Source organism: Halictus rubicundus, chromosome 6, assembly GCF_050948215.1.
Source record: "Halictus rubicundus isolate RS-2024b chromosome 6, iyHalRubi1_principal, whole genome shotgun sequence".
Classification (NCBI taxonomy): Eukaryota; Metazoa; Arthropoda; class Insecta; order Hymenoptera; family Halictidae; genus Halictus; species Halictus rubicundus.
Window position 1 is genome coordinate 6482720 of NC_135154.1, and position 27675 is coordinate 6510394.

The 27675-nt window shown below is 49.8% G+C and overlaps 1 protein-coding gene across 1 annotated transcript in view; it reads left to right on the forward strand.

Annotated features, from left to right (window-relative positions):
* The window catches only part of Crp (transcription factor cropped), a 92569-nt gene that overhangs the window by 4755 nt on the left and 60139 nt on the right, over positions 1-27675 (forward strand). Inside the window, exon 2 of the mRNA XM_076789697.1 lies at positions 10220-10556. Coding sequence (XP_076645812.1) covers positions 10220-10556 — 337 coding nt within the window. The remainder of the gene's footprint in view (positions 1-10219; positions 10557-27675) is intronic.

The following is a 27675-nucleotide window of genomic DNA, read 5'->3' on the forward strand; positions in this document are numbered from 1 at the left end:
TGGACGCAACATGTAATAGTATTTTTGTTGCGCTTCGGCGTAGTCAAAACAAAGCTGTAGCGTGAACGGTGATAAATGGGCCAGGATTCGAGCTAATTACTATCGCGCCTGGTCGAACGGAGACTGACACCGATTGTAGTTGGTAAACAATGTTCGGACAACGATAAATGGAAGGCGACGGGGTGTTTCGGTGGAAAACGATCGAGAAAACTGCCGCGTTTCATCGAATAATTTCCTGAAAACATGCGATCGATTTCCGCGGAACTTCACCGTAGCAGAATTACAGGAACGCTTACTACGAGAAAGAACATCTGATACGTGTTTATCCGCTGATTGCGCGACCCTATGTATCAGCTGATTAAACGTTCTCCTATTACGTAATTTACGCGATTGATACATCGGTGCGATTTTTCTCGGCGTTTTCATCAGGGATTTCTGCGCGAACGTTACAAACACAATCGCTTATCGGTTTTCACCTCGTGAAACATTTCTAATCGCTCGAACGACTGTGTGAACGACGCCCCGATGATATAGATTGATGGAGGCGCAGCGGAATTAGGCTGTTGCACCAAGTTTTGTCACGGAGGTGCAATACGCGTATTTGCGCCAGCATCGTCTCGTTCGGAGGGTTTAGATGTTCTTTCCTGTTTTTCCCTCTTGTAAATATTAATAGGTTCTTCTTCTAAATATTTTTGCGCCTGTTGACTGAGAGCCTTGAAATTTTGGGGGGTCTTAGTTTCTGGACAGAAAGCGAGTCGAAGGGATGCGTTTCTCGCAGCAGTACAACGAATCGTTTCGCACGGGTACAATTACTGCCGCTCGATGCTCCATCGATTTTCCTTCGATATTTATGTCGTCGCTGTCCCTTCGCCGATGCGTGCATACAACGGGACCCCGATGGTTATTATCGGCGCATCGTTTGTCAACCGTTGGAAAAAGAATTTCGCTCGGTCGCGGCCGCCGCGCCTTTGGCGAGACTTTGCTGTTCGCCTATTCACCTATTCACCTACTCTTTCACGATCTAATGTAGGTGAATTGGTCGAATATTTAACACTCGTCCGAACCATTTGAAAAACAAAAGTTTGGTTGTTCTTCGCGATAAGACGCGCGAATCGGTGAGACCGTTTTTCACGTTTGCGGTTAATTATAGAGCCGGGCTAAACAAGATAACGGATTTAATTGGCTCGGCTGGTGTCTGCGTTCGCATAAATCGGATTCGACCGAAATTTCATTTAACAAAGTAGACAACGCCCACGCCGACGCGCGCGCGCGCGTGCCCGCGCCCGCGCCTGGAAAATCCGTTTCTGCCGTAACTGGATTCGAATGCGCTTAACAATGTTTACGCGGCGAAATTGTTTCCGTCTCGTATCGAATAACGGGGCTGCGTATGTATTAATCTAGGAGACACGAACTATCGAAAATATATTGGAATCGTTTAATATTCGAATTCCGACGCAACGATTTCTTTTCCCGCCACGTGCGATTTCCGCTCCGAGCGAGCACCAGCGCCACGGGCGCGTAAAATCCGCAATTTAATTACCATTCCAGCGTATTATTATTGTCGGACGTGATAGGCGCTATATTTATAGAGCGCGTGCTCGCGTATCGATTGCCAAGGCGGCTTCGTCGTGAACAATATAATGCATAATATCGTTCTCCGGATTGTGCGAATCGACGATACAATAGCGGCGAGCGACACGTCCCGTCCCGTCGCGTCGCGTCAAGGCGTCACGTCGTTGCACTGCAAAATCTCGGCACTTGGCCGGCATCGTCTAGGAATGGACTTAACACTTGCTGGAACTGTATATTTTCAAATCTCGTTATTCGCTATACTCACGTGTAGCGCAAGGGTTAAGTCGCTCGAACAACGATTGAATCGCGCCACACTGTTCTACGCAGCGCTTAGGCACGTTCGTCGATCAACGCTCGCCGTTGTCTTCGGGAAACCCCGAGCAACTTGCCAATAGTTCCTCAAAATATTTTCTCAATTCACTTTTCCTTGCACTACGATTTAGTTGACGAAATAGAGCATTAGCAAAACCGAGTTTCAACTCAGTTTAAAGGAAATTATAATAGTAACTTGATAGTGTTCAAAATTTTAATTACGACTCGATTTCATATGTAAGGTAAGGGGTTTTATGGGTTCTCCGAGAACAAATTTTGCGGAACGTTATCCTTCTGGTTGCGCGGACGGCCGAAGCTGCAAAAATGGTTGGTGGAGTCACGAAACGGCCTCCGGTCTGCAGTTCGCCGACAGATAACAATGGTTTCTCTGTTGACCTCTCGCAGCCGGCGAACTAGCAACGCACAAACGCACAAGCGCAGACGCGCGCGTGCGAATATTCCTCGAGGACGAAGACCAAGGGACCGAACTGCAGACAAGAATAATGCCTCTGTCTCACGCTAGTCCCCTTCTTGGTTTCTTCTCGGAGACGTTCGTTCGACGACTTGTCACCAGCATTTTTTGCCAATCCTGTACTTTAAGTTGGACTTCTCGTTTAAAAAGATTTTCAAATCGTTTTCGAATAGTCGAAACTCTCGTCGGTGGGAAATCTCGGTCCGTCGGTCGGCCTAAGTTCTTCGGAGATCGAACGCTTTTTCCCCTGCCACGGTGTTAGGTTGATGGCTAACAAAGGAGGACCGGACTTTTCAGGTCCTGACTACCTGAACGACTACGTCGAGTTCCGGGGAAAAGGAACGGAATACAGAGCCACCCGGTTCCCCTTTGTACCCCCGACTTCGACGCGATTTCGACACTTTGAATGCGAGAAAGGTAACGTTTTCGTTAGTTTTCGGAGAAACGGCCTCCGGGGACCTTGAACGCGCGTCGCTGTTCGTTCGAGGATACTTTGTCCACCGAATTCTTCGGTCTTACCGTGAACTTTGAATATTTCAGACGCCGTGTTACTTGGACTCGGAGTTGGGGCGACTCCTTTTCGCGAATCGCGATAAGCGGGCGTACCGCGAATCGCGTGTCGCGATAACGGCGGAGCATAAATTCGAGAAAAAAGGAGGATGAACCGTAGGGATAAGAGAGCCAAGGACATTCTTACTACCTGCTACGTGCTACGCCGTGCCGCTCCACGGTAGAAACTCTGCCGGTTGTGTCATTGCCGGTCGAAATCCGACAGCTGGTCGACTCGCATCGTTTCGCGCGTCAGGTCGCACTCGCATTCCGATCGTCATCGATATAGTATAAGTTGTCATTGTTTTCGTCGCAGGTGTTACGTCGCACCACGCCGCGCCGGGCCGCGCCGAGCCACGCCGAGCCGCGCCGGTCGATCGATGCCGCCCGGTCTGCCGTACATATACCGCGTGTCAAATCTCGCGTTAGGAGGCGTTGATCTCGCCTCTCGTACAAAATCGCCGTCGCTTCGTTTTCTTCGTTTCCTCTTCATTTTTCGATTCGTTCGTTGCTCCTGCGCTCGATTGGAAACGAACAGAACGAAACTGCGGCAAGCTACAGCGATTCCCACTAACATTCGTACGCTCTTAAAAATCGCATAACTTTGTCGATATTGGAGTATGCTAGTTGAATTTTTTGGAGAAGTTAGAACAATTGGATCACTACATAACGTGAGAAAAATGTTTGATCAACCCTTTGCACTCGAAGCTATTTTAATTCCAAAACGAAACATTTCTTCCCACCTAGAATATTGCCCTTCTATATATATCTTTTTCATGTTATACATACGAAAATTGTGCAATTTACTCGTACAATACCGAAATGTTTAGTAGTTTATTAAATACAAACAAATTTAATAATGTAAAAAATATTTTGAATAATGATACAGCAATTTTTATTGGTGCTTAACACTCACCATTCGAGTGCTAAGGGTTAAAATTGCAATTGGCCGAAATTACAGAGAAAGTACTAAAAGTTGTATTTTGTAACTTTTTTATGCGGGGTTACATTAAAAATTTAAAAAGTACGTCTTGTACATCTGTATCAATTATACGTATTCTGAATATTTCATCTAAATCGGTCAACATTGCACTGAGCTACGAACGTTGAACGATGAAATCTAGGGCGAAAGTGGCAGAATTTTGGCCTTCTCAGGGAACTTCGCCCTTATTTCGCCCTCAGAATATGTATAATTCATACAGATCTACAAACCGTACTTTCTAAATTTTCAATGTAAGTCCACATAAAAAAGTTGCGAAATACAACTTTTAGTATTTTCTCTGCAATTTCGACCAATCGCAATTTTTGTAAAACATTTTTTCGCTTTATGTAGTGATCCAATTGTTCTAACTTCTCAAAAAAAATTCAAGTAGTATACCCTTGACCAGTCAAAATGGCTGGTGGATGATTTCTTCTTTCACGATTACTGAAACTATGAAAACGTTCTCACGAGAAATTTTTTAATACATCTCTTCTTTGGAGTAAAAGTTACCATAAAAATCGTATGAAATCTGAGAAAATTCAATCTTGCTCGGTAGTTCTAGTGTGAAGAGCGTACGAATATTAGTGGGAGTCACTAGTACGAGTTACTTGAGACCGTTCGGGTCTTCAAACTTGTACTTGCCCGAGTCATTGTGCGAAGAAACTCATTTCTGCGCTAATGCGTCGCATCGATCCCTTCGCGCCGATGAGACGATCCTCCGAGATCCTTCTCTCGGTGAACCGAGATTGACGAGCACAGCGGATTCTCTGGGCGATCGGGTTTTGTCGTATACCCGGTAATCGCATTGCCATCCCATTGTGGACCGGCCGGGTATCCGAGGTATGGACCTTGCTACGATCTTGTCGACGGAGCCGTTGAGGGGGGATGGTAAAGAGCGAGCGACGTTTGTACACGAGTCGTGAATAGCGTCTATTACTCTCTATAATCTCGTCGGCGGTGCCGAGCGTCGCAACCGTAACACGGCGTGTCCGCGAGAGTGATTCGCGAACGGAGCTCTCACGCTCGCGGCGTCTGCTCCGGAATAAATTCCCGCGATTTATGCTCTTTAGAGTAAAAGCGACAACTACGCGGGCAATAAGCTCTCTAAGGTCTGGGTTCGCTAATGGGCTCTGCTCTCAAGAATAATACACCCGAGTCGTTGTGTAACGGTAGGAAAGGATAGAGACGCGACGACGACGACGTCGGTTTCGACCGATACCAAGCGAGACGAACCAACGATATTTTTTGGCGAGAAAGGGTGAAATCCATCCGGCGAACCGCCACGGTTTTTCATCCGGTTCGAATCGGTACGGACATCGGCGTATGTCGGAGGCAACACGGGGAACAGGTTAATCGATAGAACGGAGTTAATTGGACGACGTTTTGGGGATGCAGAGGCCCGCGAAAACGAACGGGAGAAAGACGAAATAGAAGAGTCACGTAGACAGACACTCGACGTGGCGCCCGCTAGCCTGCGCCTTACGTCACACAGCTAAATATATGCCTGGCTGTTCCCAATCTCATTCCCATTCCCATTCCCATTCTCGTTCTTCGCCTCGTTCCCCATCCTGTGCGCGAGCTAACGCACGGCCGGGCGGAGGCATCTTTACTGCCAAAGACATCCGCGAAATTGCTTTCTTCCAGTCTCTTTTCTTCTTGAACGGTTCTTCGTCCTCTCGGCGACTGTCCGCGGCGTAACCCGATACATCGACGAGAAAGCGTTCGGATTGCCGCGACGAGTTGACTCCGTATTTTTATAATACTCGCGTTCTCGCGCCCTCCGATTCTCGAAGCCTAGCTACGAACCTAGGAGAAGATTGCCTCGCCGCGTGCCGGCTGTGAAAGCATCCGGACGCCAGACGCAGACGCAGACGCAGATGCACCATGCAGACACTGACGTTTTCGGTGGATTTTCGTCGGGTCCGAAGTCACCGGGAACGAGCGGGCCGGGCCGGAACCGGGCGAAGAGTCTTCTAGTAAAAGAAAAGGTCGCCAGCACTGTTCGCTCCTGGTTTTGTGCTTGATCCTGTTAACATCTGTCGCGGACAGTCCCGTTTCAGAAAAATTCCACGAGCAGCTGCCGCTGGCAGCAATCTTTACGCTTATTCGCTCCTATTTTTTCCTCTGAAACCGCGTCGCCTTTGTAACGATCCGAGGTATCCAGACAAAATGACCAATCTTGCGATACGTCGCTCCGATCCGAGAAACCAATCATGTGTTGCGCAACACTTTTTCGAAAATATTTTTCAAGAAATTTTCGGTATCGCGTTCGAATCGTTTCGAAAGAGGGGGAGAAAGTAACAGGTGCGGATCTTGGAAGACACGCGAACGTTCTCGGGAAGTTTTAGGTCAGGTAAACTCGATCGATCGCTTTCTTTCTTTCCACGGATCTATCGTCTCTTCCGTGCTCGTTCTTATCTCTCGGTTAGGCTAGAAAAAACGGAGAGGAAACACGACGAGAGACTCGTCCGCTGCTATACGATTCATTGATAACTCGCGGCACGACGCGTTTCATTTTGCGTTGCAAAATACATGCGTTCCAGGAAACGCTGAAACCGTCATCGTCCGACTCCTCTCCGGTCACGAGATCCGAGAAAAGAGGAAAAACCGTCGCGGCGCGCCTAAGACGGCGATTCATCCGAGACTATGAATCGCCGCGCCGAGGATAGCTGCGGACGCGAATTCACTCAAGTTCTCGCGAACCTTGACCTATTCGTATCGCGCCACGCACCATCGAACCGTGCATTTAGATTCGCGAGAGAAAGAGAGACAGGAGGCGCGATCGTCGCAAACATATTTAGATCGAACGCACGATTTTCCCCGGGTAAAACGGAACGCGATCTCTCTATTGGCCCACCAACGTGGACAGAAGCGGCGTCGGTCGATCGATTGATCGATCGCGCGAACTACCGATTTCCATTGTCGATCGTCCAGCGGTGCAATTATCGGTAGACGGCTGGAGCGTTCGAGAAAATTGCGGAAATCGGTCGACGCTATCGAGAGTGCGATCGGCGAAACGTTCTAGGCTCTTTTTCTGCGGAGAGCTCGGCAAGACTCGGTTTCCGGTGCGGTGGTTTCCTAGTTGCTCGCAGCTGATAGGCGAGCAGAGATAGCGAGGCTCGTGCGAAGGCACCGGTAACAACCAGCTGAGTGGCGCCAGCCGTCAGCTGTTGGTGACTCACGCGAGCCGAGCCGAACCGAGCCGAGCCAAGCCGAGTCGGGACACACATTCGCCACAGTCTCTCTCGCGTCGCTCACCGACACACACGTACGCGCGTGCGCGTGCGCGATATAGTAGCGATAACAGTGTGCCGAGCGAACCGACACATATCGGGACAATCGCGACGTGGCATGGAGATTCGTGCTTCTTTCTCTCACACACACACTCGACACTCTCTCCCCCTCCGCACTCCTCTCTCTTCCTCTCTTTGTTCGTTGCCGTATGTGTGTGCGACTTCGCGGTGTGTACCACCCACGCTTTTTCACATGTGCCACGTACGTACGCCGCGTGACGAGATTCGCACGCCTTCGCGAACTTACCTGCAACGATCATCGAGGCCTCGCTGGGAACCCACCGTGGTATGCGTCCCAAACTCGTCGCATTTTCGCTCGGACCCAACCGGACCGGGCCCCGTAGATCCTACCCCAAAACGTGCGTTTTTTCATCCTGTTAAACTTGGAGCAAAGCATTTCTAAGGTGGAAAATCGTGTCGAGTCCTCTGCAGCTTTCCAGGCAGAATATCTTCGTGTTCCGAAGAGCGAGCCAGAGCTAGACTAATTTCTTGTAGGATCTGGCCGCTCGAAATTCCGTTCCGATTGTCGCGAGCGATAGACGGGGGATGCTTCTGAATATTTCGGCTGGTTAACCAGAGATTATGTTTACCCCTGTGAAAGGGGAATGTATCGGGTCCACGATGAAAAGGAGGAAGGCGGTGCTCTGCTGCTAGCCACCTACTTAGACGACCTACTTCCGCGGTTCTGATCCGAGCTCTCAGCGGGTATCCAACAGGCTGACGTCACGGTCGACCATCCGGTCGTTGGCGTACCAGCTGATCCAATGTATCCATTCGACGAGAGAATACCATGTGGAATTCCATTAGACCACGTGGTTCTTATCCGACGCTTTCCTAGGAGTCTATCCGGACCAGCTGCTTCGAATTCTTGGAGCGGATGTTTCTTCTAGTGGGCTATGTTTTCGTGGAATTTCATTCCGAAATAAGCCCTTTCCAGACTATTCCAGTATCTTCTCCAAGGTTTCGGTTCGTTCCTCCGATCGAGAGGATCAACGAAAGGGTTCGAAGGAATCCGCTCGATTCTTCGATATATATTCCAATTTGCGAGAATAGAGGATTAACCCTTAGCACTCGAATGGTGATTGTAAGGCGCCACTAAAAATCGCTGTATCATTATTGAAAATATTTTTTTCTTTAAATATTCTAGGTCGGAAGAAGTGTTTCGTTTTGGAGTTAAAATAGCTTCGAGTGCAAAGGGTTAATTCCTAATTATCAAAGTCTCGATCGGTCTTGAGAAGGAACTCTGAACGAATTGTGAACGGCGCGCGCACTTTTCCTTTCGCAGCAAGGTCGAAAAGCGTAGGATACCGATCTGCTTGTACGTATAGGTCCATCGTAACGTAAATCGCGCATACATGTCTATCGTGAACGCGTGTATTGTAACGCGTTCGATCGGTGTGTTGGTACGTGGTACGTACACGGATATTCTCGCAGCATTATCGGCACCACGCGTCGAACGAATGTTCGGCGAGCAGGCCACAAGGTCACGGTCTTTCCCCACTGACTCATTTCACATCCGCCATCCTGATCTTTCCCCTGTCTCCGTGGCGTCTCCCGACGGCCGTTTCTTCCCTGTAATTTAACCAGATGTTACGTGTCGCGTTCTTTCGTTCTTTTCGAGCATGTCCTTCAGTCGAAAGATGAAAAGGTCAAGATTTATTCGTTGCAATCTACGTTGCGTGGCGGTACTCTTTTTCACGGTCGGCGTCTTTTTGCAGTTCAGTTTGCGCGCGATTCTCCAAGTCGTTTATCTCAAAGTTTCTCGTTCGTCGAACAGACGGCCAAACATTTTTTCTTCGTGGTACGTAACGAAGAACGAAAGTAATCGGGACCACAAAAGGGGTTAAACGGTGGAGCAGAGGTTCGTAAAAAAAAAAACGGTTCGAATAGGTGGAATGACTCTAGCCAGGCTGGAATTGCGTGCAGTTGGACCGTTCGGTGGGCTGACCACAGAACGACAATGACGTCTTGCTTCATTGACCGGTAGTTTATCCGGTGATAACTCCCGTAGATCCTTGAAACAAACGGCTCGACGCTTTCAATTTCCTTAAAAGCCCTTGGGATACAAGCGGACGGACGTGGACGGGCAGACAGGCAGGCAGACAGACAGACAGACAGACGAGCGGGGGGGATGGTTTTTTTTATATTCGCCGGTCCGGTGTTTTCTATGCTCTCGTATCTGTAAATCAAATATCCCGCGCATCCACGAGACCCGGCGAAACACGGATACGGGTTTGCTGTGCGGTGGGAGGACGTCGGGACGCCTCGCCTCGCCTCTCGTCGGTGCCCCCTTGCATCTCGTCTCTTTGATTTTCGAGATCTCTTTGCCGTTCGCGCCAAAATGCTTTTCAAGAGACCGCAACACACTCGGCCTCTTGTCGCTCGCTCTATCAAATGAACGCGTCCGCCACCGTACTCTCGCCGCGACAGCCGCCTTGTCTGCCGTTTAAACACTAAACCCACCGCCGCCGGTCAAAATGACCGTCCCATATTTTTTATTTTACAATTACTGCAATTCTAAAGATGCTTTACAATGGAAACAAGATGCTTTTCGTGGGAAATGATGAAATATATTTAGGAGAGCACGTATCATATTACGAACCGCAGAAAATCCAAATAAATTCAATCTCGTCATTTTTAGAAGACAACATGTATTAGTTACTTTCAAGGCTCGGTAGGTTTAGGAGAGCATGTATTGTATTACGAACCTCACAAAATCCAAATAAATTCAATCTCGTCATTTTTATAAGACAACATGTATTAGTTGCTTTTAAGGCTCGGTAGGTTTAGTGTTAAACATGCGGTAGACTCCCTTTTTGCCGGCCCGTGTGGGACCGGTTCATCGAAACCCTATATACAGTGGATCCGAAAAGTATTTAAATCTTACGTTTTCGAATGTGGAAAAAGATTGAACCCTCTACTCTTTCTATGTCAATCTGACAAATTCTCTCGGAATATCGTTGAGTCGTTGTGTCGAAGCGAAATTGATCGAAGGGAGGAGTGGAGCGCGCTGAAACGGATCGTTGATCTCTGTTGCAGAGGTATCGGTTCTGCGGAGGAGGGCTCGGTGACCACGAGCGCGACGGTCGCCGAGATAGCTGATTCGCAGGAGCAGCAACATCAGCAGCAGCAGCAGCAATCGAAGAGCAACGGCGCGGTATCACGCCGTGTTGCTGGTCAAAACGTTGCGTTGAGCAACGGGAACGGTACCAGCAACGTCGGCCGCGTCACACCGCGCAGCCACATGGAGCAAGAGAAGCGAATGCGGCGAGAAATCGCCAACAGTAACGAACGCCGTCGGATGCAGAGCATTAACGCCGGTTTCCAGTCGCTGAGGACCTTGCTGCCGCACCACGAGGGCGAGAAACTCTCCAAGGTGAGTGACGAGTTTCCATCTTTTTCCATTTCTCTCTTCTATCTCTAGAGCCTAGCGTCATCCACGGGAAATCATCCGCGCTCGAGTGCCATCGGGGTGACCAGTTTTCTCTTTTAGATTTTCTTATTTCTTTTACTTCGCTGTGACGAAGATCAGACCTTCCATAGTTTTTCCTAGTTGCGGTCACCTTGTATCGCATTCGTGCCTCGTATTATCTAATGTACATATGGTAGAAACGGCACAGTTGGTTGGGTTCCACCGAAATTGACAAGAGTCGCCCGAAGTCGGGCGTGTATCGGTGGTAGTAGTATATTAGTCGCTTATTCGCGATAAACGAGGCGTCCGTAGTGCTTCCTCCAATAAGTTAACTGTGCTGGAGGAAGAATCGATGCTCACCTCGACACACTACATGATTTTCGTCCTCCTATACCGCTCGATCGACCCTTCAAATTTCTATAGACTTGCTCGATCCTTTCTTATTTTTCACACGAATATACTTCACGATACGAATCGAAGGGATCGAGCGTCGGCCGGTCGACCGAACGAATTCGAAGGGTTAATCGATTCATTGGAATGCGATATCGATTCATCTTTCATTTGCACGTACCAAGAGGAAAAGATGTTGCTCTCGGTTTACGCGACTCGCTCCCGTATCTCGTTATGCGAAATCGGACCGCGACATCTTTTTCTCGATCGCAACGATTGCTCCGGTACTCCGGCCTGTAAATATTCTACGATATACATACGATGCGAACGTGGATCGATGCAAAAAGTGCTGTGCGTACAAAAAACGATTCTTATGCCGCACTTTTGCAATTGAGATTACCGATGACGAAACCTGCATCGTCGAGGAGATAGTTACGTACACCCTCGTTCAGTAGTGTAAATTTGCATTCATAGCTCTCGCTCTTTCATTCATCATTCTGCATTCTTCATCTACAGGATTGTTCTCGATCGACGATCGATCGATGCGAGTCGCATTCTCGTCGCTCGAGACCAGAAAGATCGTCTCGAAGAAAAAATTGTACGTCGCTCGGTACAATCTTTTCCCGAGGATTCGTGTCGATCTTGTTTCGCGAGATCTCCTTCGAGAAGGAGAGACTGCTGTCGGTCTTCGGTTATCTGGCTCGAAGTACAGTGAATTCTCGTTACGAGTCCGTTGCGCCGTTCTAGTGACCGACTCTTAGACGAAATCCGAGGTTCTCGCCGAGCGTCGCATTTGAATAATAAGAGCCCTGTCCGTCTACCTCTTTGGGACTAGGTGGGTGAAAAACTATCCCACCTTTTGCTTAGCTTTTTATGCAAGCTGGGATATATTTTAACCCACCTCGAAAAATTGAAGTTACTCATAGCCATACAGTTTAATATTTTATTTAAAGTTTTTCATACACCGATGGTAAATGCGTAAATACGTGAAAGAAACAAATTTATGGAAATCAAAACGCATCAGAAAGTTGTGTGTGCTGCTGTGATTAAGGTTGGCGCAATGTGTGACGCGGTGAATTCGCAAAATTCTGTGCAACCAAGGTTTTCATTTTCTTTAAAAGCGTGTGCCTCGAAGAGTTACAAGTCATAAAAGCCCATGACTATTAAGCGATAGTGACAAGAAGACTGAGAAAATCTCTTTCTCTGATACTCGAGCTTCGGCCCCTCACCGCGATGGCGTGGATAGTTCCACCGACTCCAAATTGTAAGGTTGGCACTGACTCGTAACGAGAATTCGCTGTACTTAGGGTAGCTGGCGCGTACAATTCGGCGCCGGCCACCATCGCGATTAGGTGGTTCGTTGTTCGCGTCGAGTCTTTGACAGGATGTTGCTCCTACCGAGGCTGACACGTGGACCGGAAACGGTAACCTGTTACACTTGGCCGTGGGGCGGTATCATCGATAATTGAATCTCGTTGGTCGTTCGCGAACATCGGCGGCGATTGCGCCGGCTGCTTTTACGAATTGTCGCGCGGCATTGTTCGACTAATTTTAGCATGTGAAAGTCGTCGCCCGATCCCACGCCGCTAAACTAGACCAGCTCGATCGCCAGCGCGGTGCGGCGCGCGTGTGCCTAGTCATGTCGGGATGCTTTAATCGTTTGTTCCCGGTGTCCGTGGTCCAACCGTGTGACACTGACCGCCGCTTCGTATTCTCCTTATACGGTTTGCTCCGGCGTCGGGACCATCAGCTGATTGCCGTTATTACCTCATTGAGATCGTAGAGCGCCCGCGCGCATTTCCTATCTTAGGGAGAGCCCATCTATCTCTCCCCTCCCCTCCCTCTTTCTTTATCTCTCCGCGTGCTCGCGTTTCTTCGAGAAAGTCTCTGTTGTACTCGCGAATTACTTACGGTTCGAATAAAAGTAAACGCGAGAGTGTCTAGAATGATCGCATGGGGCATCGAGTTGCTCGCGGCAAAGAATCGAAACGTGGTTGCAGCGCGAGCAACTGCGCGTTTGTGAACGGCCCGGCCGGTTGTGGGTGCGCTTGTAGTTTCGCAATGCGATATTTCGCGAACCAGTCCTCCTCGGGGCCACATGGTTCAATTCCCACGCATTTCTCTTTAGGAGATCGTTCCGTCTCTCTCGTTCTTACGATTCGTAAAGCCGCTGGCCGACGACTCCTCTCTCCCCTTTCCTTCGTTGTTTTCGTTTTCTTCTTCTTGTCGTTTTCGTTGCGCGCCCGGTCCCGCTCGGGCTCGCCTCACTCTCCAGTCTGTCCCTTCTTTCCTCTTTCTTCTCTCTTCTTTCTTGACGCGCTGCGACAAAGGCCAGCCCGACGAATTCGCGAAGCCCTGGCCCACTAAGAACCTTCTCGACTCGGTTCGGCTCGGCTCGGCTCGTATCGGCTCGGTCCGGTCCGGTCCGGCTCCGCACCGCTCCGCTCCGCTCCGTTTAGCTTCGGCCACGCCGCGAATATTAACGAGACCGATCGCCAAATACGAAACATCTCGGCCGCGTTTTTTCCTCTTAGCGGACTTCTTTCGCTCGCCGCACACGACCGCGCGACCACGCATGTATCGCGAATTCTTTCGCGTTTAATCGGCCGCACGATACGCGCCGCGTCCGAGCACGTTTCCTCTCGGATTTGTGGGAAACGCTCGCGAACAAAGACCCCTGCGAACTCTGGTGAAATTCCAAATGTAGAAGAGCAATCCGCTTTGCGACAAAGAAAAATGCAAATCGCCTCGAGTGGAACGAATATTCGGTCCCAGGTGAAGACAATAAAAATATTACAAGATAGATCCAGGAACGCTGTCGATAGCGGAGCATACCCAGTGGATCTATCGCAATTGTTCCCAGCGAACGATCGCTAATTACGAATACACTGGACCAAGTCGGAAACTGTTCAAAATCTATCACTGATCTCGAGACGTTTTCTAAACTGGTAGGGTCGAGTGGACCTTTGGGGCTTATCAGAAGATGAATAAAAAGAAACCTTAACGTTTAAAAAGTAATTTTCGAAGAGGCGGCTCCTCCGTGCTGGCTGTAATTAGCGTTTCAAGTTGAATTCGTCTTATCGGTGTCGCTATCGTTAGCTGCGTGGCTCCAGGGCAGCATGCTCGAGGAGTGTCTTGGCTTTTGTAGCGGTAGCGCATGGAAACAGGAGCAAAAAGACGGAGAGCAAATGAGCACAGACGCCTCGACCCATTTTCATTTAGCGCTCGCCAGACAAAAATAAAAATAAACCGCGGCTCTCTCTCTCTCTCTCTCTCTCTCTCTCTCTCTCTCTCTCTCGGTGTGTACCTTTTAACGAAACTTTAATCGGACGCACACGAGCACGCGTTGCCTCTTGCTCGTCCGCTTCGTTCGTATTTCGTACGCGTTATCGCACTGTTCGTGCCATCCACCAAATCCATTCCGGATATACGCTTCCGTTCAGAAATGTGTACGATCGCTTCTGTCGTTTGCGTACTCAACGCCGTAGGATGCCGGCCAATTATTTTCCAATACGGGCCACGGGACCGTATTTATCGCGATTCCGAATGATTTTTTTTATTGCGGCACGAGCTCGAATCAAGCAACGCCTTTTCACAGAGCGCGCGCACGCACACACACACACACACACACACGCTGAGTTCGAGCGAGGAGCAACTGGCCGATTCGGATCGTCATTATCTTCCTTACCTTTACCTTTATGGTTTGTAGAATCCGCCCTACATCCGGCTCTGTTAATCATTTTAATTGAACGTTTCCTTTAATTCCCATGATAATTCCACTAATCGCCGGTCTCGTTTGTCGATAATAATTACTATCGCTTTAATCGTCGTCTGCCGCTGCTAGACGCGTTACACTCGAAGATACTCGATTATCTTTATAATTGTTCTGGTGGGAATAAGGATTTTCCTCTCGTTTCCTTTCTTCTCGCGACAATAAACATTTTTGATTTCGAGAGAAATCTCGATGTCGAGGATCGGGCTAAAATACACGCCGCGTCGGGACGCCAAAAGACGGCGGGACGCCAGACGTCACGTGTTTCGCGTTTTCTCCGTGGCAATGGTAGTACTACCACGGAACACGGTGCGCAACGAGTGGCTTTGCCTCGCTGCCAAGCGTATTCCAATCTTTTTCATTTTTCTTTTCTTTTCTTCGCCGCTCATTTTTCACGCGGCACTTCTCTCTCTCTCTCTCTCTCTCTCTCTCTCTCTCTCTCTCTCTCTCTTCTGTTGGTCGCCGTGAATTTTAATGCTTTTCAGCGTCGCGCGTCGTCGCGGCTACGGAGAACGCCCGACGCGACTCGCACTCGCTTCGCAGCGAGTCCTTTTCTCTCGCGGTTTCCTTTTTTTTTCGACGCAGCGCGGTCTTTGAAAATTTCCTGCGGCCGGCAGGACCGGTCTTCCTTTATCTACCCGAGGAGGTGGTCTGCAATTCCACCCATGCCCGATCGGTACCAGCGGCAATTAGTTGGAGGGTCGTTTTCGTTTGTCTTGAGCGACGACGAATTGCTCGGTTGAACCAGCGAAATAGAGTGGAACCGACATATTATCGCGTTGATCAGCGATTCCGAATCTGTTCGGTAATTCGGGGGAGGATCTGTCCGCGTGGTTCGCAATCGATTTCTCGGTGTTTCACCGTAGGCGAAGTCGAACGCACGGGCCCCGGAGGCATCTGGGTCATTTTGTCTCTCCCCTCCTTTGTCCTCGTTGATCTTCGTTGGTCTTCGTCGGTCTTCGTAGGTCCTCGTTGGTCCTCGTCGAGCCTCGTTGGGCCTCACGGGCTGCCGGCTCGGCCTTTTCTTTGGCCCCCGTTGGTCCCTTTGTCTCGGGCCCCTCCTTCTGGTTAGGCTGACCGACAAAGGTCTCGGGCTTCGGTGTATACCTGGCGTGTGCACCGGGTAGGTACAGGGTACAGGATACACAAGGCATAGGGTACGGGGTACGGCGATACAGCCGTTGCTTTCTACAAGGTGTTCCGAGCGGACAGAAGAGAAAGTTGCGCGATCCGTGGACAGCGCAGGGCCTGCCTTCTGCCTCTCTCGTCTCTTCTCTCTCTCTCTCTCTCTCTCTCTCTCTCTCTCTCTCTCTCGCTCGCTCGCTTCTTCTACCTCGTTTGCCTGCCTAGCGAACCACCAGCAAACCAGACGGATTATTTTGTTTCGTTCGCGGATTGAATTTCGTTTCGCAGTTTCTAATTACCGGCCGGCCGCTTCGGACGATGAGAAACATTTTTCTTTTGCGCATACGCGCGTCTCCTTGGATAACTGTCCGACTCGGTTGCTCGATCTCTCCGGTGTTCGGGTGCTAGGGTTACGCTGATTTTTCTCGAAACGTGTCGAACCCTCCTTCGGACGAACGGCGAGGACGGTACGATTTCTAATTAAACGGCGTTCTTTCGTTTGCGAAAGAAAAATACGAAGAGGCAGGTAGATGACAGTCGTCGATCAATTTGTAATCTGGAAGTTGGGAAGAACTCTCGGCGAGACATAATCGGGGACCGCGATCTCGGTGAAAACGAAACGATTGTATTGTAATCGCGGGCCTCGAGCACATCCCCGTCCTCGCAGATTCGAAGCGTGTCGTCGTCGTCGTCGGTTCGTATGAATATGCACGCGCCTCGCCACCTAGGAATGCCGAAGGAAATCCGAACCCTCGGTCTCGTATAACGGCCTGCGTTCTAGCTCCGCCGTGGCCGCAGAAATACGCAGCATTTATGCACATATTCCCCGTATAGTTGGTTCGGCGAACGAACGCTTCGACTTCGGCGCGGACGCGTCGCGAACGCTTATTATTTCGCGACGCGTCTTCGGTTGAACGTTCTCGATTCTATTCACCTGCTGGCAAGAGCAGATAGAGCAGGCCTGTCTCGTCGCGACGCGTCCCTAGACACACCTTGCACAGCCAGGAGTCATCGTGCGTATTTATAGAACGTGACTGGCGATTGTGGTGCCATTTGTCGGCAACGAGTTGCTCTAATGATTCCATTGTGCTTCGCGCCGGGCTACACCTATCATACACCTTTTGCGCACCTGTATATTTTCGCGCTCGGCCCGGATGACCCACGGCTTTCGCGTCGATTACCGGAGGCGGGATCGTCGCTCCATTTTAAAGACGGTTACTCCGGTCCAGAGTTGTTTCTACAATCTTACGAAATTGTTGAACGCGTCGAGACGCGCGACGTCGTACGCATAATCGCGCCTTGAGAATCCGCGACTCGCGGCGAAACAGAGAATGTTTCTTGTTGTTGGACTTCATTAATTACGTTTAATGCGTCCCGTGATTTAATGTCGCCGTCGTTTCTGTGCCCACTCGTAAAAGCCGCGAACGTCGGACTCGCGATGCGCTGCAATTAATGGTCACCGTCGTCTCGCTCTTTCTCCCGACTTTTGTCTTCCTCCTCGTCGCCTTCTCCCGCCGTCTCTCTGCCTCTCTCGTTCTGTCCACCGAGAATTCTCTCAATTCGAGATGACGAAACAGTACCGGTTATGCCGCGAAGCCTCGCCGACGTCTCCGACGATCGTTACACGAGGCTCGCAAGACGCTCCGTGGTGGGAAAGAACCGCGCGAGACACCATGACGCACGAGCCGAGAGAGAGAGAGAGGGAGAGAGAGAGAGAGAGAAAGAGAAGACGTTCGCAAAAACGTCCGACGATCGAATCGGCTTCCGTCGAAAAGTATAATTGCTTGCGTTCAACTTGGTCGGTAAACTTTCGATGAGAGAGCGACGTCTCGAACGAGTTTTAATAAACCATCGGCGCAATTTTCTCGTTTAACTGACGACGAAGAGTTCGCGTTTGGGAACGTCCGTCGATGACGAATCAAGCGAACAAAATAAACGACGCGACGCCTCGCCGGGAGTAGTCGGAACGCCGAAGCGTTTGCAGAGTGCAGACGAGGATTCTGTCGGACGCGTATCGCGAGCGACTCGCCGGAGGTAGCCGAGCCAGCGAGACGCCAAGCTCGTATAACCGAGCCCCGTCGTTCGAAACGCGCATAAATATTTAAGATTGCCATCGGTGCTTCGACGTTCGTGTTACGCCGCAGGTACGATGTCCTCTCCGGGAACTAACGCGGATATCGACGCGTCATCCGCTGAAACCGAATGGAACGCAGCTGCACAACAGCGACTTTGGACGGACATCGCGCGGACCAATTTCTCTTCTCGCCGTAGAAAAGATGGACTAGGCTCTCCTAGACGCCGAAGACCGTGGCGAGTTCGCTATAGAAATCGTTAACGTTTAATTGCGGATCGCGATGAAACGTCCAGTTTGATTTCGCGGCAACTTTTACGTAACGCGTCGTTTACGTAAGAGAAGCGACGATCGAGGAACGCGGCGATAAACGCAAAATCGATCGTCTCGTCTCGGCGACAGGTAGTCTGCACGCCTCTTGTATCCGTACTCGCTTCGATGGACCGTGACCGACAAATTCCTCAGCGTGGGAACTTCCACCGGAGATAAGGACACCGTCTTCGTTCAGTCGGTTTAGGCTCTTCGGGCACAGCGTGCGAGCACCCTGATTCTTCGCAATCGTATTCGACGGAAGACTTTGCAGGAACTGGAACCGCGAAACGCAGGGCAAAACTTTTTATTTATTTAACACGTTGAATGCCACGGGGCACTCAACTTGTTGATGGCACCGGTGACCGGTGCGCCCAGATTTTTAGAAATACATAATTTGGACAGTAGGGACTAGAGAAAGTTGGAAAACTGCTGAACACGATTTATGCTGTACGTGACTAGACAAAGCTATTTTTGAGAGAACTGTTTAGTTTCAGAGCCTTGCATGATTTTAGTTCGAGTTAGTCACAGTCTCAATAGCTGCATACGGGTACCATAAATCGTGGAGTGCCGAAGGACCTTCGACGAGAGGGCAGCGGTCGTCCGCGACCGGAAGAGCCCCAGGTGCGCAAGGTCTGGAGGACACCAGCATTATTTGGAAGAGATTTTACCCGTCCACAAGGACAGAGAGAATTATAGAAGTAGACAGAACGATGAAAACCTAGTCAGTTGTTAGCTACCAGTCCAGACGTCACTCTGTCAGTTGTTCGTTCTAAAATAAAATCCTCACAACAAATATCGCGTGTTCATTGGACAAGACCTTAAGGGGGCCGGCAGGCATTTGGCCTTGACTGTCACGCTATGTTATCCTGTGCCTTTTTTCTAGACATTTTACGTCTTAAATAAGTAAGTAATCAATTAAAAATGCATACCACCGTGTTTGTACATGTCTTCGCTATGTCTGTATAGAGCCCTTTTTTCGATACGAACACTAAATCTCGCGAAATTAAGAGAATCTCTCAGCGGCAGCCATCTTGTGACGTCATACTTGCTTCAGAATTCGAATTTTCTGCCGAATATTGTTAATTACTCCCCGATGAGGTAGAAATTCGAAATTTGGGCTCTATACAGACATAAATTGGACTTTTAGGAAACACAAGTGACCAATTTTAAACTGCTCATTGCAATATTGAAGCGATAGTTTGAAAAGGTTTTGACCCATGCATAAGCATATGGATTTCAAACCCTGCCGGCCCCCTTAACCACAGGACAAATGTCAATACTTATCAATAAAAACCGCACTCCCCCACGGGGGTCACCGATTTGTTGTAGGTAATGTTTCAACATTATATGTGTATCGTATAATAGAAAATTCGTCGTGGCGCCACGGGCAAACCCTGCAAAACTGGCGTGGCATTGAACGTGTTAAAAAAGAAGACGCGACCCCCGGGACGATAGGGGTGCTCGAAAGAAGAAGATTCGCGATCGCGTTCCGCTTTATTGATAGATCAATTCTCGCGTCACCGGCGCTACAAATTCCTTTCGAATGACGGTGTTTAGCGACGGTGACATGCATAAGTACCTGAAAGAGAGAGAGAGAGAGAGAGAAAGAGCATAACTCGCACGATAACTATATTTCACGATGCCACGGATACCGATGGTCGCACGGCCAGGGAGAATAGGACTTGGACATGGCGCCAAGTCTCGTCGCGTGCGACGATAATGACACTGTATTACGTAAACTCGTTTATTCCGACCGGAAGCATTGTCTCTAGCGCTCTAGTCGGTAGCTCGCCGTCCGTGCGCGCCTGCCTTGGGAGTCGGGAATAGCGCCGTTTATGCTCTATGCCCGAGCATAGTGACACAGAATCTCTGCGCGCGCCCAGGAATTTTCAACGAACGGACAATCCGAACGCTTCTCTTCGCGCTTCCAACTTTACGTCGATTTTCGAAATATTTTCTCGGAGACGAGTGCCGTGGTTCGGTTCTTTCTCTTGGCAGGAAGTTATCGACGATACGGTCTCGGTGGGTCGCAGGTTTTCTTTCCCGTGGGAAACGGTTCGCGAAACCTGTCCGAGGTACACGCAGACCGATAGACGGACACGCACGGAACGGATACGCATCCGATAACGATGTCCCCCGTGCCCCGATAAACCTCGAAGCGAGCCGACTGCGGGCTGTCTGTTTGCCCAGACGCAGAACGACATCGCGAGTGAACGAGCGACTCCGCTCGTTCACCGTGTCATTCGGTCAATGATCTTGCGAGCCAGGTTCCTGCCACGAGTGGGAGATCCGGCAAAAAGACCAGCGACGTAAGAAAAACTCGGTCAAACGGATCGAGAGTATCGTCTACCTCGTGTGCTTTCTTTTCACCGTCCCGTTTCCTTCCACCGAACGACGCGACTCATTAGCCGGAGACGGACTTTGCACGCCGCGGTCTCCACCCGCTTTTTCATTTCTCGCGACCTCGGATTTTCAACCGATTGATCGGAGAATATTCTTCGATATCCACCCGAGCCCCGATGATTGCTACGCGCCGGATGTCTTGCTGTACGATTTATCTTTACTGCTGCGGAGATTCGAACTCCTTCTCGCCGTTCATAATTTCCTTGGAGAGGAAAAGCGATATCCATTGTATGCCTGTGTATTAGAATTTGATTCCGATTCAGAGAAATAACTGACGATGTTCGGGCTCAAGTAGACCGAACGCGAGACATAAACACGGTTGGCTGCAATAGCCTGGACACTCGACGCGACGCTCCCAAAATCATTGGGTGTCATCCGACTCCACTTCGAGACCTCCGTGAGCGAGCCCATTGACAGGGCAATATACAAATATCTCGTTTTCCAGATCATCTTTCCCATATCGCACCCAATTCATTAGACAATCTAAACACAGTTCCACCAAAGCGCATCCCTACTCCGGCGACCAAAATTCACCACCCACTCACCAATTAGAAATCCCGTAGACACCCCATACAGTTAAAAACAGCCAATAGAAGAAGATTCAGAGTTAACATTATACATAACACGACAGCAAGACCTCGGATCTCGAAAGGTTCTCGAACCAGACACAACTCGCACTAGAACACAATAATCGCTCGCCTCGAAAACACGTCTATCTATCTCGACTCGAACCTGAACCTTGTAGAGTGTTAAGTTTGAAATGAAGCTGTTGTTACTCCAAAACGTCGAATTCGTTTCAATTAGGCGTTGTTACTTCGCAACATCGTCAGGGCCCCGAGTATCGTCGCGAGCAAGCGAAACGGGATTTATACGGAGTTGCGATATTTCGGACGCTTCAGACGACTTCCCCGTTTTTCGAAAGCGGCATTTCGAATCGCGATATCGCGACGTCACCGGTCAGCATCCCGTTGGATCGGAAGAATCGCGTGAAGGGTTGATTCTGGAAAAGAAAGGGGGAGGGAGAGAGCAAGCGGGAAAAAGGCATAAGAAAGAGAAAAAGGAGGTCGGGTTGAACGATCGCGGGGATCCGTTCGCTTGGCAGACGCGACACGCCAGGCGTAATGAACTGGTCTCCGCTCTGCTTGTTGACAAACATTCTGTTTACAAATAGCGCGAACCCGCCCCGTTTGTGGCTCGATGACGAAAATAATTACTCCGCTTCCGATGCCAGGGATTATGAAGTCTCGGTGCCGGGGCCTGTTGCGCGACAACGTTCCGGGGCGCTGACGTCGCCCGCGCGATTTCCGAGCAGTTTCTACGAGATCGAAGTCAGTTTTTCGAACGTTCGATCTTCACCTGTACATTTTTTGGCGACCCGAACAGCTGGCCGGATAGCGCGAAGCTAGAAATAAACGAGAGTATGCTCCCGAAAAGAAAAGCATCGGGGAATTTTGTGGTTCGTTGACCTTGGACGCGAAGAACAACCGCGCAGCGCGCGGAAGCTTTCGCGACATGCCTCGAGTGTACCGCGAAATTCGGTGCACGTAAATGCGGCTCAACTGCGTGGAATGGATGATCGATCTATAGATCGAACCGCTCGGCCACGAATTCCTTGCGGTGCGGCCGCAACCATGCAACCAGCAGAGTACAGAGACAAAGCGATGCCAGCAATGCTCTCGCGAGAGGACAGAAACGAATAACATTCCGATAAAGGAACGCATGCTCGTATATTCGTTCGTTTGACCATTGATCGTTTCTGTTTTTTTTTTTTTTTTTTTTTTACAAACGACTTCCCTTTTTCAAGCGTCGCCGCTCGGCGCAAGCAATTCTAAGCGAGCAGTTTGTCAAGCATTCGTTCGATAAGCTGTTAACACGCTTCATTCCCTGTTCTCGATTAACCATCCGCTTCGAGTTTCGAACAATTATCGTTTGACCTACAGTCGCCGTCGAAAAGGGAAACGAAGTCGAAGGAGGGCAAATTTGAAATTTTTATGCGATACGTAATCGAAAATAACAACAACGAGTCGCAGACGGTTTACCCACGAACACGGAGAGGAGAGGAGAGGAGAGGGGGACTGTACGTTGCGCGTTTGCGCCCTTCGCAAAAGGGTTAACCTGGTTGCGGTCTCCGCAAGCCTCGACGTCACGGGGGTTCGAGGGCTCGAAGGGAGGGGTTGCGCAGAGGTCGGCTGACGCAGAGAAATTGCATAACATTATTAATTGTAATTAACGTTGCGTTACACGCTCACGCAATGGAGAGCTGATTACAGCCGAGAGATCGTGTTCGCGCGAGCACACGCGAACGTTTGCTGGCCGTGCAACGTGCACCGTGCGCTGTGCACCGCGTACAACTGCGATTTTAGCGAAGTCCTCGACCGTGCCATTATAAATTTCAGGATTAAAGTCCGGGCGAGCGTGGAATAAATTTCACGCGAGCACGCTTGCAGCAAAAAGATACCGCGATGCGTCGAAACCAATTAGCGGAAATTAGTTGTACGCCTGGGACGATGAATTCAACGATCCAAGATTTAGTCGCGACGATCTCCTCTGTCCAATTTTACGTTTGCCTCTTATTCTTTTTACGTGGCTAACTTCTTTTTGATCTCGAAAAACTTCAAAGTGTATATCGGGCCAGTGGTTCCGATGCTTTTCGGTTCGATGACATGAAAATGGACAATTCAACATTTTGTGACAGTAGCGCTCTCTCTCTCTCTCTCTGTGTGTGTGTGTATTTAGTGGTCTGCGATTTTGCGAGTTGAAGGAGATGTGATGTAATGGGATTGTAACCCTGAGGGGAACAATAAATGAATACAAAATTCAACAATTTGTTTGATGCTTTGATAGTCCTGCGGACACAGGATTGAACGTCGCTCGAGCAACGAAGGAAAATGCAAGGAAATGAGATCTGGGTGGACGGTTCGTAGCCATCGCTGTTGCGATTGCATAAATACGGCGAGCACACGGGCACGAAGCGTAGTAAGCAGTAGACATAGTAGTACGCGGAGCGTACTATGAGTGGCCACTAAATGGAAACTTGAATGAACCTCGACGCAATCGTTTCTGCGATTCTAAGCGCGGATAAGGGAATGCGCTGATTACGTGGCCAGAAAGAAGGAGAAAGAAGGCGGCGGTTATTATGTTGTGTTATGTGACGTTACGTGCCCGCGCACGTCTTATCCTAATCTGCCGAACCGTGCTGGCGAGCGTACGCCCCGATAACATCTCGGTTCCCGTGTTGTTGTGCTTTGCTCTGCTCTGCTCCGCTCCGCTCTGCTTTGCTCTGCTCGTTGGTTGCCTCCATCGTCTGCCTTCTATCGCGAATCGACTATCGCCTGCACCACAGCAGCCATGAATGAAACGCTTTCATCGCGTCCACCGTTACTCGCGAGAAACTTTCGGATCACTTCGAGCTTCAAGCCCGAGTTTCGAGCCCGAGACACGCGCGTCTCGACGCTTCCGTGTCGAGTCGCAGCCGAGGATCATGATCAGACGCTTGCTAAAATTTCCAACTCGTAGACAATGATCTAGAACATGAGAATACTTGCTCCCTGCGCTTTTGAGTAGAGCAGTTTTAGCCTGCGCTACATGTTCATAAATTTAACCCTTCGCACTCGGCGCTATTTTAATTCTAAATTTTTCTGCCGTCTTGGAATATTTTCATTTTATTGAAACCGATCCGATTTCCACAGATAATATCTAAATGTATAGTAATCCATTAAATACAAATCTTGTAATATTTTTTTGTAATTTCTTTGAAATAACGCCACAACAATTTTTAGTGGCGCTCTTCAGAGTCACCACTCAAAACTTACCTGCGTTACGATTAGTCCATTGCATCGAGCGCATAATCATTTCTCCATTGAAATCGTGTAACTTCTGTTTCCCACGTAACCAGGCTCGCTGAATAGCGTACGAAGAATTTCTAGTCGCCAGGTTAGCAGCTGATTCACCTTATTAAGCGCTCGTTGCGTTAAGATGCTCGTTTATCGCTTATCGAACCACGAACTCGATTATTTTAATCGGACGTTGCCGTAGAATTTTCGAATCGTTTTCGGAGAGTTCGAGAGCGCGACTCATCGAATTATCTCGGGCGTTTCGAGCTCCGATGTTCTCGTCATCCATTACGAGTACTAAACAAACGGAATGACACAATAAAGATAAGAGCCTCGAAAAGATCGAGATAACGCATCGAATTGACGAATCTTAGCGAGCACAGTTCTCGCACGGAACAAAACGAATTCGACGCGTCCTTTTTGCGAAAGGAGAAGCGGTTCGGACTAGTCTTTTCGGCAAATTCTTACGAAACCGATGAGATCATCGATCCTCTTCCTAATCGGTGTCCAGCTGATTTAACCTGTTCTCGAAGGTCTTGCCTAATCGACCGGCCGCATCGTATCGCGCCGGAGAGGAGAATATTTTTCGGCAAGGCTCGCGCGAAACACGTGGACATTTTTGCACCGTCGAGGGAAAGTTAAGATGACGGCCGTGCGTTCGCTCGGTTCTCAACGAACAAATTAAAAAGTCGGCGCAACCGCGTACGTCATCGTGAGAACGTTCCTTCCATTCTCGGGTTCAAACCTGATCCGAGAGAAAGCTGGTTTGAACATGCTACACCGCCAGCCGGCACGAGTGCCGCACCGCTCTGCTCCGCTCCACTCCACTCCGCTCCGAATCGACCGATTTCACGATGTCACGATGTCCCGATGTCTCGATCCAACGTTATTACGAATTCGTCCCGTCTCGTCCCCGTCCTGTCTCGGAGCTCGGTTAAAAATCGCGTTGATTATTCGAATCGAATTATTTTTAGCTTGACGCGTGCACGTCCTGCTAAAACGTGCACCGAACCAGCTCGGCCTTCGTCAGCTGTAAAACTCCGTGTAAACGCGGACGATGCCGGTCACGCGTTCGAATTGAAATTTCATTGCAAATTATACAGTTCTCTCTCTCTCTCTCTCTCTCTATCTATCTCTTTCTCGCAGAACTGCCGCGGATATAACTTTCGGTAATTCATGCGACGATAATTTTATAGATTGACACGTGGACGCAGAACGCGCGTGATCCGTGAGTCATCGCGTATCGTCGAACATGTGCTTTACTTGGAACCGCGGTTATCGGATCGGATATTCTTTAAACGGCAAATTGCAACGTAACGTCGAAGAATCGATAAGATTCGGACAGACGCTTTGGCGATCGAAAATATTGTTCGGCTACTCTAAAATTGTTCCACCCTAAATATTGTTCGGGATCGGCTACTCTCGGTGCAGTTTTGCGCACGACATTTCAGCCGGCGTGGGCGGGTCCGGACTGCGTTTCACGAAGGTATCACGCGATTACGTTCTCCCCGATCATTAGGTCAGCCGCGAAAGAATGCAGAAGGGAGCTCGTTACCTGCGGAATGTCGGTTATTGATTCTGCAACGACCGTTATCGGAATCGGATGCAGTCTGCCGTGCATTCGCTTGTACATTCGCGTTCCGTGGATCTGGAACACGCTCGCGGGAACACGGTTTTGTTTCAACAGCCGGAAACGTTTAAATGCTTCGCGAAACAACAGATTTTCACGGATCTAGTGTTTCAAATGCTCGGCGACAACCTCGGATTTCGTCTAAGAGTCAATCACCGGAACGGCGCGACTGACTCGTAACGAGAATTCACTGTAGTTTCGCGAATCGGACGAAGAAAGTGCTGGTTGGAACGCGCGAAGGATATCGTACGCAACTCGATAGATTCCATTAATCCTGGTAATAAGCAGTTCGAGGAACGATCGGGAATAGCAATCGACGCGTGTAACGCAATTACCGTCTCTTCCTCTGGTAAATCTTTCATCCGGCGCGGCATAGCGCGGCATAGCGAGACAATTTCCTCTTACCGTGACGGCTCGAGGCTCGCGGCTGAACGGCGAATACCGGCTAGCAGCTAACAGCGTGCGGTGGTTAAAAGACGATAAAATTGGATTATAATGTATAGACGACGCGGGCTGGAATGCAGGCTCGCGCCGTGCGCCGCGACAAATGGCCGGTTCTGATTCCGCAAGCCAGTCACCCTCGTTTATTGCGGCCGGTACCGCCGCTCCGCTCCGCTCAGCTCCGCTCAGCTCAGCTCGATGGCGAGCCGAGCCGAGCCGGACCGAGTCTAGTCGATCCAACCAGTCGTACAGAGTCCGCCGGCAATAACATCGACAACAGTAGTTATCGTGGCGAAAATGGGGTCAAGTACAAGTTTTACGAGTCTGGCCAGCAGACAAGCCTTCGAATCGCTCCGTACCGAACTATTAAACGCCACGGTTTCGAATGGATCATGCGCCGCGTCGGAACCGCTCGATCTCCTTTCCAAGCCTTCCTCCTTCGACTCTAGTCGAGCCTCTTCATCGTTGCGTCAACTTTGACGGACCTTCGAGAATCTCTAGACCATGGTCGCCCAACCCTTCTACCTTTTTTGGCTCACCTCCGACAGTTTTGCCCGTTCGTCTACAAGGTTTCTCTTTGGGGAAATTCGAAAGACCGATAGGAAAAACGTGGGTGGTGTCCGCGGGATCTGGAGTAACGATGATGTCGACGATTACGACTGCGACGACGAGAATAACGGCGGCGACGCTCGAGCTGCGGTTGCACGGCCGCGCGTACGGTTTCAGATCGACGGATAGACGAATGAGAAAGGATGGGACTGACACAAACGGATAAGCGGAGAAACGGAGAAACGGACGGACGGGTCGAGCTAACTAGCGAGCAAGCGGCGGGAACGGAGTCAGACACCACATAGCCAGACAGTGAGTGCCGTGCTATTTTCAGGCCGCAGTCGTCTACCACGCTGGCAACCTAACCTTACTTAATCCCAACCTCAACCTTTCCAGCCGACCGAAGCCCCCTTCCATCGTCGCCTCCCTTCTCTCTTCTCTGTTTCTCTTTCTTGGTCCTGTGTTGTTGTTCCTCTTGGTCGATTTGTACGCGGGCCCTGGGCGTCGTTTCTCTCTTCCGGCGAGACGACCGATTTCTGTCTGTTCCGCCGACCGTG